This window comes from Periplaneta americana, chromosome 1 (genome assembly GCF_040183065.1).
Source record: "Periplaneta americana isolate PAMFEO1 chromosome 1, P.americana_PAMFEO1_priV1, whole genome shotgun sequence".
Lineage (NCBI taxonomy): Eukaryota > Metazoa > Arthropoda > Insecta > Blattodea > Blattidae > Periplaneta > Periplaneta americana.
The window spans coordinates 167711196-167725344 of NC_091117.1; the positions used below are offsets into that span (position 1 = coordinate 167711196).

The following is a 14149-nucleotide window of genomic DNA, read 5'->3' on the forward strand; positions in this document are numbered from 1 at the left end:
TACCTATCTCTCGATTTTGTAAACTTAACAACCGTGGCATTTCAAGATTTGCAAGCAACTTTAATTTATTTCTGTAGTCCAAGATAGAGAAAAGTTTATTTGGAATTTATTTCTGTGGCCCAAGATAGAGAAAAGTTTATTTGGAATTTATTTCTGTAGTCCAAGATAGAGAAAAGTTTATTTGGAATTTATTTCTGTGGCCCAAGATAGAGAAAAGTTTATTTGGAATTTATTTCTGTAGTCCAAAATAGAGAAAAGTTTATTTGGAATTTATTTCTGTAGTCCAAGATAGAGAAAAGTTTATTGGTCCAAGATAGGGAAAAGTTTATTTGGAATTTATTTCTGTAGCCCAAGATAGAGAAAAGTTTATTAGTCCAAGATAGAGAAAAGTTTATTTGGAATTTATTTCTGTAGTCCAAGATAGAGAAAAGTTTATTAGTCCAAGATTGAGAAAAGTTTATTTGGAATTTATTTCTGTAGCCCAAGATTTTCTGTAGTCCAAGATAGAGAAAAGTTTATTTGGAATTTATTTCTGTAGTCCAAGATAGAGAAAAGTTTATTAGTCCAAGATAGGGAAAAGTTTATTTGGAATTTATTTCTGTAGCCCAAGATAGAGAAAAGTTTATTAGTCCAAGATAGAGAAAAGTTTATTTGGAATTTATTTCTGTAGTCCAAGATAGAGAAAAGTTTATTAGTCCAAGATTGAGAAAAGTTTATTTGGAATTTATTTCTGTAGCCCAAGATTTTCTGTAGTCCAAGATAGAGAAAAGTTTATTAGTCCAAGATTGAGAAAAGTTTATTTGGAATTTATTTCTGTAGTCCAAGATAGAGAAAAGTTTATTAGTCCAAGATAGGGAAAAGTTTATTTGGAATTTATTTCTGTAGCCCAAGATAGAGAAAAGTTTATTAGTCCAAGATAGAGAAAAGTTTATTTGGAATTTATTTCTGTAGTCCAAGATAGAGAAAAGTTTATTAGTCCAAGATTGAGAAAAGTTTATTTGGAATTTATTTCTGTAGCCCAAGATTTTCTGTAGTCCAAGATAGAGAAAAGTTTATTTGGAATTTATTTCTGTAGTCCAAGATAGAGAAAAGTTTATTAGTCCAAGATAGAGAAAAGTTTATTTGGAATTTATTTCTGTAGTCCAAGATAGAGAAAAGTTTATTAGTCCAAGATAGGGAAAAGTTTATTTGGAATTTATTTCTGTAGCCCAAGATAGAGAAAAGTTTATTAGTCCAAGATAGAGAAAAGTTTATTTGGAATTTATTTCTGTAGTCCAAGATAGAGAAAAGTTTATTAGTCCAAGATTGAGAAAAGTTTATTTGGAATTTATTTCTGTAGCCCAAGATTTTCTGTAGTCCAAGATAGAGAAAAGTTTATTTGGAATTTATTTCTGTAGTCCAAGATAGAGAAAAGTTTATTAGTCCAAGATAGGGAAAAGTTTATTTGGAATTTATTTCTGTAGCCCAAGATAGAGAAAAGTTTATTAGTCCAAGATAGAGAAAAGTTTATTTGGAATTTATTTCTGTAGTCCAAGATAGAGAAAAGTTTATTAGTCCAAGATTGAGAAAAGTTTATTTGGAATTTATTTCTGTAGCCCAAGATTTTCTGTAGTCCAAGATAGAGAAAAGTTTATTAGTCCAAGATAGAGAAAAGTTTATTAGTCCAAGATAGAGAAAAGTTTATTTGGAATTTATTTCTGTAGTCCAGGATAGAGAAAAGTTTATTAGTCCAAGATAGAGAAAAGTTTATTTGGAATTTATTTCTGTAGCCCAAGATAGAGAAAAATTTATTTGGAATTTATTTCTGTAGCCCAAGATAGAGAAAAGTTTATTTGTTCGTTTTTCCTAGTTATATTGTTATCTATTACCAGTTGAAAGTGATGCAATTATATCCTTTCCACTCTGTGTAGCCTTGTTACATATATGCTAGTCATGAAAGAAAATTAGGTTCAAATACAGCAGAATATAAAAACACCATAAAACACCGAATTAAGAGAAATATTTCGGAGGTAAGTGTTCTGTATATTCAGATATTGCTTATTAGACTATTTACTTTTGCAGCGATGTTCTTACCACAACTAGTATAAAGATATCAATGGGCACAGTACACATTAAACTGTATTCATATGCACATATGCATGCACGTGCACACACACATATGGAGGGAGAGAGAGAAAGAGAAACGAGTTAACTTTGAGATATTTCCCTATTGCAGTGCGCGATTTGTGATTTTACAAGAGGAGGGGATGCCAAATAGTTCATTACTAGAATTAAAATTTGACATGTTTATACTATGCCTCCCCTGAAAACTGACTTACAGGTACACAGAAACTTATGTAGACCTAACAGATAATTAATTTATTAAAATATGATTTCCTAAATATACTTAGACCTATTTATTTAGTTATTTATAATTGAAGGGTTGAGAATGAGGTAGTCAAAAGCCACACTTTTAACAAAAATAGTTTTTTTTGTGCGCGTTCATTTCTTACAAATATGGGGAAGCTACTAGTAAAATATTACGAAATTTTCTCAACAAATAACAGAAACATACAGTGAAGAAATTATAATACCGCATCTAATACCGTTGGGTTCTAAATTTGTAATATGCTCTCCTGTAAAATTTTGTCTTTGTGGCTTAGGATTGTATCATTCTCACTCCTTTAATTCTTTGGTCCTACAAGCTCTAAGTTTATTAAGTATTGATAGATATAGAGGAAATGATCTCCTAGGCCTTGAATGCTCTAATACCATCAGAGTCAAGAAAACAAGAGTAGCCAAGGGAGGCTGGATAGGAAAGAGCAAAAGGAAAGAAAAGGGAGGCTGATACTAGAAAAGAGAAAGGATCAGTCTCGGTCATAAGCCCACCAAGCTGACCAATGTTGTTTCGTGGGTAGCCCATCCCGTTAGTTCATTTTGCATAAGCAAAATGGTAACAGCTGCACCACGAGAAGGTAGGGATTGGACACTAGATTATTGTTCAGGCCGGTTCCATTAAGTCCTCAATATGGGCAATTAATGGGTCTCCTTCCTGCGTTTGACAGTAACCCTTTTGCAGCCTGATTATTATATATAGCATCAGCTTAGAGTGTAAATCTGCTAACCGCCAAAAAGAAAATTTTACAAGGGAAGCAAAAAACTGAGTTTAAACTCTGAAACCTTAGGACCAAATCCAAAGTACAGGTACAAATACCACCTGTACTTTGGATGTGGTCCTAAAGTTTCAGAGTTAATTTAAACTTAATTTTTTTGCTTCCCTTGTAAAATTTTCTTTTTGGCAGTTAGCAGGTTTACACTCTAAGCCAACGATATTATGATGTATAACAGAACAACTAGGGGTGATACATGACAAAATTCGACAGCATCAGACTTAACTGCAATGTAAGATGCTTCTGCTTCTATTTCTTTTCTTCTTTTTTTTCCTTCTTCTTCTTCTTCTTCTTGGCAAGTATTAGTCCTTATCAGAACTGTTATGGTCTAAACAAAGTTTTGAATTCTCGCACCATATTTTCATGGGGCGACCCAATGATTATATCTATCACGAGGACAGCAATGCATCAGTTTCTCTCGTATTTACAGATGTATCGTGGGAATGGCTCAGTTTTAAGAAATTTAAATTTACCTTCATTTTTCATACGATCCAACTTGGTAACTCTTGCTGTTCGCCCCATGAACTTTATCTTGCTAGATGTCAAAACCTGGTTTATAATACCCAAATATTTATTGTATTTGGAATTTTTTTTCTGAAATATCCGATTCTTCCAGGAATGACAATTGTATCCAAGATACTTAAAAGCATTCACACTTTCCAAATTGTGTTGTTCAAACAGATTATTATCCAGAGATGCTTTTTCACTATGTAATTTTACATTTTTATGTTCTAGAAGAAGATATAATCTTATTTTCACTTTTATAATGTAAAAATATGTTAGTCATCGTCATCACGTACTTGACACTGTATTATTTATATTTTTAAACTAATTGTGTAAATAAAATTGCATTTAATTGAGAAACAAGTGAACCACAGTCTATATATATTATATACAAGTACAGTAGTTAGTTTCATAAGTGACATTTTATTTTGATTGTCTGTCTTAAGTAGGTACTCTCTTACAAATATGGGACTGTTTATTCCTCACATTTCATAAAGACTATGGCTTTGGTTTCAACTTTATTCTTGACTTTCATCTGCTTTCAGACTCATCTCTGAACAAAATTCCAGAAGAATGGACAAGAGCTGCTACTCAGAAGAAAGCGTTCATGATATACTGGCATATGTCTCTGACAAGAATAGAAGTTATAATTTCAACAATGTATTATACTTTTCCAGGATATTCATTGCTTAAATAGATGAAGTGACAGTTACGCTTTTAGTGGCAAGTGTGGAAAGGATTGTTCCTGCAAGCAAATGCTGTTGCCAACAAAGTTCAAATATTGGCATTGGGTACCAGATTTCAGTTTCAATTTATGAAATTTGAATCTGGAAAGAGTTCATTTACATTTAAGATACCATATCTGAAGTTACCATGACATGACAAAACAAGACAAAAGGTAAGAGACTCCTATTATTAATGTACTGTACATAGGTATTTACTCATATATTTAAAGGTTCAGCCATTGCTGACCACCCCTACACAGGATTGGTCAAGCTGTATTGTGATGGCATGGCCTATTTTAATAATTCAAAACTCGTTACAAGTTTATTATTTTCTCCTGAATGAGTAATCTACACATTTTATGAGATTGTTGAACCTGAGACCTGAAGTATATCGTAAGGAAACTTGAGGCTACTGAAAGAAGACAATATTTACCAGTGATAAGCTTTCACATGACAGTTTGTTAAAGTTACCTTTGCATTAAATGTTAAAACAAATGTGGTGTGTATAAAATAGAAAAGGATAAAAAAAAAGTGCATTCTATTATTTTGTTCCATGTGCTACTTGAAAGTGCCAATTTTATTGATCTATAATCTGACGTTCAAGTTATAACCTACAGATTCTACATTATTAGTTGTGAATCCATGAAATTAGAACAAGAGACTCATGGAGCATATCTATTCGGTAACATCAGTAGGTATTGAATACTGTCATGATCTGATGACATTGATCCAGATTTGAATCTCACCTTGTACTATATGTGAGTTTTCTTGTTGATATAGTTTGTATTAAAGTTCGTGTGTTCATCCAATCCATTCCAGCTTTGTGTTCATTGTGGACGTGCTGGAAAATCGTCGTTTTATATGAAGATACAGTCAGATAGGCAAAATATATCAAGCCAAAATCTATGTGGTAAAATTATTGAAACATTAGAAGAGCACAATAATTTAACCACAGTTGCATTATTCGTGTAATCTTTGATTTCACATATCACGAAGTGAAATATAAACATTTTTATTTTTGAAAAGTTCCTTGTGGCATAAGCTATATTTGAATATCGAAAGCTGTAAATATTCCGGTTATTTAAAAAGATCCTTTTTGGTGAATTTACAATTCTATTATCACTCTCCTTTCCCAAATAATTCACCTACAGAAGTATCAATAACAACTATTGCCTAATTGTGCCATATTTATGTATTATAAAATATAAGTCGTAATTTTAAAGTGGCAATGTACAATTTTTCAATATTTAAGCCTTTTGTTATTCCCACCTTGAAATGAAACCAAAGAGGACTTTCATACCAGTGGGTAAGAGAATATTTATTTATACTTAGAATATATTGGCATGTCAAACTTCGTAAGTTTATAAATATTTGTAACATTTTTCACACATTATGACTATTTTGTTGACTCATTTATAGTGTATTATTTTCATACATTCCTTATGTCTGTTTAAGAGAGACTCATTTATGAACTACCGGTATGTTACACGATTAAATGTAAATGATTGAATTGCCTTGTACTTATTTTTCTCTGTAATGAAATTATCCGTGATTAAAAGTCCTTCCCCATGACATTGATTTTCACAAAATTGTAGAATTAAGCACTGAATTCAATCTCAGACGTTATCTGAAAACATTGTTTCAATTACCTGTAATTTCCGTCTTTAATACTAATCATCGTATTTTTTAAATTAATGTAGATAGTAAAATTAAGTTACTATTGCTTGATCATACAAATTCTTCTTGTTGTGTCATAAACATTGTGGATAAAGTAAGCTACATACACATACAAGAGAAATACATGTATTTATGAAGCTCAAACTATTAATTTTGCGTGTGTGCATGTGTGTGTGTGTGTGTGTGCGCGCGCGCAAGCATGCGTGTGATTAAGTTATGTGATTAAAGCACATTTTAAAAGCAAAATTTATCTGTATTCAAAGTGATTAACTCGGGCTGTAGTCGTGCAAATACAGCACCTGTTTTCTCCACTGATTTTTGTTTTGAAACTTTCAGTTTTTCAAACTAAGTACAGTGTCTATCAATTTTCTAAGTTTTAGTTGTATTGGAGTTACAGTACATATTTACAATGAATTTTTGTGAAAGTTTTTTTTTCTAGCTTCAAATCTCATGACGAATACGTACATTTTATCTAATCTTAAAGTCTTCCTATTCCATAAGAATGTGTTCAAAGGTGATTTTGTATGTTTGGAAGTAGCTGCAGATAATTTTGCTATGTGTATCTAAAATTAAAAGTCATATTTTCACCATTAATATGTCCTTTGGATGCAACATATTCACATAAATTGGAGACTTTATACACGCACACACAGGATGGTCATTTCACATTTTAATGTTTCCTTTAGAAGCTGGTCTGTAATCAGTATTGTTGGATTATGTTTACTTTTCATTATGAATAAGAAATATATTGGTATATTCATTCTGAAATTTGTATAAAATAATTCCAGAGACATTGTATATGTAATACCAGGGGCAAATCGCAATATAGCGAACGTAGAAGCTCTGCCCACGACCTCTTCCACTTTTCCCCTACTAGCTCAACAGACGCTCAACGTGGTAGGTGAGTGTTGTGTCGAATGCACATTTCATGTGGGTGGGGATAACTTCCCCTACTGGCGTTCGCTATATTGCGATTTATCCAATACTAGTATTATCAATTCTTATTATAGTTAATATATAAAAGTAAAATAAAAGATGGAACAACTAAATTTGTTGCCAAGTAATGTTTTAAGATCAAGAAATAATAAAAGAGATTAGAAATCTAATTTTCTGTATGGAAAATGGTGCAAATTCGTGTTACACATAATTTGCAAATGTTGGTTGGTTGGTTTCTAATGCTCGGCCTGTTGAAGTTCTTCCATTTGCCATTTTGATTCCCAGTAGCATAATCCTGTTGAAATTAAACTCTGATATTTTTGTATGCGATTCAAGTCCATTATGCTGTTGTCTTCATTACAGAGTATACAATTTGGACTAGAAAATATTTTCAATTTATTTAAATAGGCAGCTAAACAATTGTGCCCTGTATGTAATCGAAATAGTGCAACAGCTTGTATTTGTGGACTATCAGGAATTAGATTTTTGTTCTTCAGTATAATATTCCACTGCTTATTTTCACTTTCAAGTGTCGATTTGTTATACAGTTTTTTTTTTCTGTTTGGCTTTCTGGACATTTGCAAATATCATGCTCTATAAACTTCAGATACTAATGACATAATTGGAATTGGAAATGTTTATCAAATCGTAATCTTTCCATGCCAGAAATTATATCAAATAAGGTGAGTATACATTATTTTCAATAAAAATATATTCATTGAAAGCAAAACCGCTCACAGCAGGTAAGACAGACAATCGTGTCATTGTGGAGTAATCTGAAAGAAAGAAAAAACACAAAATAAACCTGTAATGATGTTTGTGTCATGTTAGCATTTTTTTTTTCATTCTTCATATGTTAATAATGTTCATTAGAAATTAATTTACGGACTTAGATTACAGAATTAGACTGTACTGATGGATAAAAAATAATTAGATTATCAAAAAGATATGGAATTAAATTCAAGCAAAGAATATCAGCTAAACTTACCCCACATCAAATTAAAATGCCTGTACTCTGAACCCATTATTACCTCTATTTATTTCAGGAGTGGAAGTATACTGCTATGTTTGTTACATCATTGGTAGTTATGTGGTGGTATCATACAATACAGTACAGTTATATCCAAAATTGTTTTCAAATTTATAACAAGAGGTATCACAGATGTATTAGATTTATTGAAGTCCAAATAAAAATTAGTAGTAATCTTTATTAAACATATATCAAATAAAACATATACATACGCAAATCGTCTGTAGCTGCATTTAGATTGGCAACAGCCCATGACTGTTTGGCCAAGCACCTGCATAGAATTGGAATATATCAGTCTCCTAACTACCCATTATGCAATTCAGATCAAGAAATGGATTCGGAACACCTCAAAATCTGTGCTTCAGTGGCTGACCATGACAATATCATTGAAAAATATTGGAGTGCAAGAGGTCAAATGACTTTGTCAAATGCCTGGCATTAGAAAAAAACAACAAATATGTATAGACGTATTTAGAAGATTTTGTCATTGTGCATGCTGTCGAAATACAAAAGTTATTCAAATTGTTTCCATAATATACACACGAATGTCTAGAACTGGTTATGTTCCTTGATGTCTAAAACAAGCCAGAACAATTCTAATTCACAAGGGAGGTAACAGAAACAACATGGATAATTGGAGGTCCATTATCGGTTCCATATGTCTTATTATAAGGTATACGTTTGAAAGAATTCTCGATTCAAGTTTAAGATAATATAATATGTGGCTTTTCATTATAACCAAAGACGGTTTTATTCTCGTCAGGGTACATACACAAGTATCGCTGTCTTGAATAGGATCCTCAAGTTTGCAAAGACCATGAAGAATATACTTTGATCAGGATGGCACAACCTCCATTGACCCAAATACTGGCAAGATGATTAGATGATTGTACTGGTGAACATAGAATATTCAGGCAGTTTCCAGGTCGGAGGTGTGTCTCCTGAAGACAGAAAATAGCAGATTTCTCATGATAGCTCAATTGTTGTAATTCTATATATCTGCTGCACACACCATTCACATTCCATTGTACAATATCAGTCATCATGAGGAATTAATTCATGGTGGCTTCACAGGTGATTTTCTCTTCGTCTCTTTTCTGTGAGTTTGTGACTTGGACTGCTTAGTCTTTGACTGTGGTGACTCACTTGTAATTCGTCATGCTCCTGAACATGACGTGATTGAGTGTGAGGTTTCAATTCCTCTCCCGAATGAGGAGTGTGACGTCGTGACTTCCTATCAGGCCTGGAATCTGTCTGTGACATCACAGCTATGATCTTTTTCCAGAATGTAGGGCCTAATATCAAGGCCACATCTATCGTCTGATGCTGCATAAAAATTACAGCACAGTTGATTGGCTATCATAGTAGCTACAATATGATGTTTCAACGAAGTGGAAAATACTGTTCTCGCCTGCTGGTTGCAAGCAGTAACAAAAGAATCTGTCTCTGATACAGGTGTGACCTCCTCACTTTCCATGTCAGCAAATCATAGATATTATGTCTCCATAGGGGTGAAATATGAGCTAGAAGTGTTGTTGTGCAGTAGCATATTATGGTGTATATGGGACATTTATGTTCTTGTTTGGTCAACTATCCAAAGACAGGTTTGAACCTCATATATGTTGTTGTTGTTTTCTAATGCCAGGCGTTTGACAATAAAGTCATTTGACCTCTTGCACTCCAATATTTTTCAAAGATATTATCATGGCCAGCCACTGAAGCACAGATTTTGAGGTATTCCGAATCCATTTCTTGGTTTGAGTTGCACAATGGGCAGTTAGGGGACTGATATATTCCAGTTCTATGCAGGTGTTTGGCCAAACAATCATGGCCTGTTGCCAATCTAAATGCAGTTACAATTTTCGTGGTAAATCGGGAATTAACTATGGATTATGATGCAGAGAGTTCCATTTTTTCCCTTGAGATTGTGTTATCAAATTTTGTTTGTTGAAGTCTAAGTATGTAGATTTAATAAATCTTTTCACAGAGTAATACGTAGATTTAGTAACAGGTCTGTAAGTAGCAGTGCTGCCCTTCTTTGCTAAAGCATCTGCATTCTCGTTTCCCAGGATTCTACAATGGGATGGTATCCATTGGAATGCACTTCTTTTATTGAGTGATATTAATTGAGAGAGCATTTTAGTTATTTCTGCTGTTTGAGATGAAGGTGTGTGTTTAGTGACTATTGATAGAATAGCTGCTTTGGAGTCAATATAACTGCATTCTTAAATTTATTGATGTGGCACTGAAGATTCCTGAGACTTTCACTCATATATATTATACATTAATGTTCATAAAATAACTTGTTCCCATGTGAAAATTTAACTCCTTACCTGTCAGATATAATGAATTCCGTCTTACAAGGGTGGACCCAGGACGGATCTGCATGCTTGGGCCCATTGTGCGCTGATGTTACAGATGCACCCACTTTGAAAATAGAATTCATCTCTGTGAGACTAATAACTCACTTGGTCATAACTGAAGACAATGCAAAACAATATTCAGAAAAATAAAATCAGAGCCCCAGCGGCATGCGACTTCAAGCGACATGTTGCTTCACATCTCAGGGTGTCTGCCTTGCAAACGCAGGCAACAGAGACGAGATCGTCACATATTTCGTCAGATTTTTTTTAATAATGGCGAACAAGAGGAGACTTTTTGATTACATAGTGGCTAAATTGAAAACAAACATCTCGCATTTGCCAATGAGCTTTCAACAGCCAATTAGTCTTGGAGAAAGGCCAATAGTAACTTTAACTTAAGACCCCCTCCCCCTTTTTTTAAGGTCTTATGCATGGAACATTTTACCGCAGAAATTCGTGAACTTACCATGGTTTTGGGCCCCTTCTATTCCTGGCTTTTGTAAATGATCTGCCAGTTAACATCTTGCCCAGGGTTCGCTTATTCGCAGATGATTGTATTGTATACAGGGAAATAAAAGGTTATGAAGATACTGCTCTTCTTCAGAATGACCTCAATAGAATAAATGATTGGGCAATGGCCATCAAAATTGAAATAAATTCTCTAAAGAGCAAAGTGTCAGCTTTACAAGAAAAAGAAATAAAATAATCGCATTGTATACGTTGGGGGTGAAACCATTCCAGAAGTTAACAAATGTAAATACCTAGGAATAACTTTTAGCAGCGATCTCGGCTGGGGGGAACACGTTACTGACACAGCGGAAAGAACATGGAGAGCATTACACTCTGTGATGAGGGTACTAAGAAAAGGCTCTGATAAATTCAAAGAGATTGCATATAAGTCACTAGTTCGTCCAGTAATGGAATATGGTGCTGCATGTTGGGATCCTTACAGATTGGAACATATTAAGACACTGGAAAAGATTTAAAAAATGGGCTCTTAAGCGTTGTCGTAATAATTCATCATTAAAATGGGACGCTCACAGACAGGAGAACGCAAATTCGATTATGTGCAATGTTCAAAATATACAGAGGTGAGCCTGCCTGGAGAGAAATAAAAAACAGGTTGCAGCCGCCAAATTACTCTTCAAGGAATGACTACTCATATAAATTGAGGGAAAGGAGACAGAGAACGGACATTGGAAAGTTTTCTTTTCTCAATCGTACTGTCAGGGACTGGAATGCTTTACCTGCAAACTTACTAAAGGATTTACCAATAACCAAAAATGTATTTAAAAATAGGCTTAAGGACTTTACTAATAGACGTAGTATATCATACATACTATTTAAAGGGTGTAATTGATATTTTCTTATTTGAAGTGTGTCAGTGAAGTGTGTTTTGTAAGTAAAGTGTGTTTGTGTCAGTGAAGTTTTATAGTTTACAGTGGCAGTGCAAAGTATTTGAACATTGAAATGTTTTTGAAGTGTTAGTGAAATGTGTCGTAGTTTCAGTGCAGTGAGTGAGTTGACAGCGAAATAAGTGTAGTGCTGAAAGGTACTTGTGCAGGTTTGAACATATCATACTCGTGGGTTTTAGTTCGAACTTAGGGTTAAGATACAAATTAGATTTAAATGTTATTTTAAGTGATTGTGCTTCATTTAATTTAGGATGCTCCTTGTTATTGTTATTATTATTAATTGTATTTTTTATTAGTTGTGTTTATTATTAATTGTCACTATTGAGTGTAATTAGTTACTACTAGTGATGTTGAGTATCTCTGCTGTCCCAAAGGCACAGAAAGAAGCATATTTAGTGAATTCACTCTGCATTCCATGTAGAAGACTTTAAGATCCCGCAAATATGCCAACAATGGTTTTCATATTTTAATGACTTCAAGAATACGACACATGTTTTCGTATGTTTCTTTCATTGCTGCACTGTATGCTACAGATATATAGGAAAGTTTATTACGATTGTGTAACAAAACGGCTTTCAGACTAATTTTAGAAGCATCTATAAATAAGCGCCACTCTTCAGCATTATGTGTAATACCTAGTTTTAATCAGTCCATTTACATCGCTGCATGTACAAACTCCAGAATCTGTAACTATGAAAAATGGTAATAGATCCTTATTTATGTTTCTAAATACTGAAACATTAGCATCTTTATCCAGCACCTTCCATTCCTGAAGACGAGATTCTAGAAGCTCAGCTGTTTAGTTAAGTGCAAATCACGTACCAGACCGTTGAGTTCCACCTATGTTTTAAATGTGGCTTTTCTTCTCTCTCTTCATCTGGAATGTAGACGTCATCCCTTGATGTAGAGGGCTGCACATCATCAGATGACGTTATGTCAGATTCCGATTCTTCTTGCCATGTGGAAAGTGGAATGGGAACAGGTAAATTTTCTCCATGAGGTAGTGGTGTTATAGCTGATGGGAGACTAGGAAATTGAATGAGTCTCTTATTTTTTAAAGAAAATCCAGTAACATTGGTTAAGCAGAAATAAAAGTCATCTTCGTGGTTCTTTTGTTCACGCCATACCATTGGTTCGGAAAGTTTTTACAACTACAACTTTGCTTCTTCATTTTATTTCATACAGAACAGTTCACACTACTAACAAAATCTCTACACCCAAACTAAACAAAATACAGACTGACTGTCTGTTTTCATTACCAGGCACCCTGTAAGTGTATATTTTCTTTCAAGTATCAATAAACCCATGATTCAGATGTGTCAAGTGAAGAGGGAATTGATACATGTATACTAGGTATTGAAAAATGTGTATAAATTCTATATTTATAAAGCTAAATTATTGAAATTTATTTCATGTCTACCTTGTTAAATGGGAATACGTATGCATACATCAAAATTAAACGTAGGCTCCTGTGGCTTCCACCAGTTTCCTAAGCGGCCGGTAATGGAATCCACAGTCTTCTGGAGGAAGTTGTGTGGGGCATTGATGATAATGCTCCGAATCTGTTCTTCCAATTATTTATTGTCTCTGGACGGATTGTGGCATTCCTTCCTTTCTCTGTATGGCACCATCTCTGAACGAAAACAACAGAATTCCACACTTCCTAGCGTGCAGTTCATTCGCGAACAAACAGGTGATCGACCATCTTTGCTATTGTTGCGCGAACCGCCCCTCATGGCCACCATCTATACTACGGACGCGCAAAAGTTCAAACTCTATTTAATGACTTACATGTACACACAATTTTCATTATGGTTGCATCAATATTAAAAATTCCACAGTCAATTAATAATACCTAGTTACTTCCCGCCCGCACTGTACTTATGGCTATTCATAAAATACAACATTGTTGCAGTGCTCGGAAACCTGACGTGATGGAAAAAATCTGATTACATATTCGTAATCAGCGCACCAGACTTGGTAATAATCAGCATTCTGTTTGTCGGCACAAAAAATGCTGTTGACTAGTGTTATTGTCTGATATGAATCTGTTGTGATGCTGTTTATCACGCACATCCCAAATGGCACGTCTTTTTTGTACCTCGGTAATTAAAACCTCAGTGTAGTCCATTTTGAGAAGCTTATTGTCACCGCTTCAAGATTCAAACAGGACTGAAATTTGAGCATCGTCAATTGTAGCACTACATGCACATAAAGACACATAGGCCATTTTAATTTTTATGCTAGCATTTGTATGTTTTCGCTTGAAGTTGTTGCACACTGCTGTTTGCCCTTGCATCCCATGCAGGATATGGCCTAACTGGAAGGGCAAGTGAATAAATAGCCACAA

The 14149-nt window shown here is 34.0% G+C and overlaps 1 protein-coding gene across 1 annotated transcript in view; it reads left to right on the top strand.

Moving 5' to 3' along the window:
- Positions 1–7161, top strand: part of LOC138703651 (phosphatidylinositol 4-phosphate 5-kinase type-1 alpha-like) — a 196921-nt gene extending 189760 nt beyond the window's left edge. Inside the window, exon 19 of the mRNA XM_069831761.1 lies at positions 4199–7161. Within this exon, the coding sequence (XP_069687862.1) occupies positions 4199–4210 (12 nt within the window). The 3' untranslated portion in view covers positions 4211–7161. The remainder of the gene's footprint in view (positions 1–4198) is intronic.
- The last annotated feature ends 6988 nt before the right edge of the window (positions 7162–14149 follow it).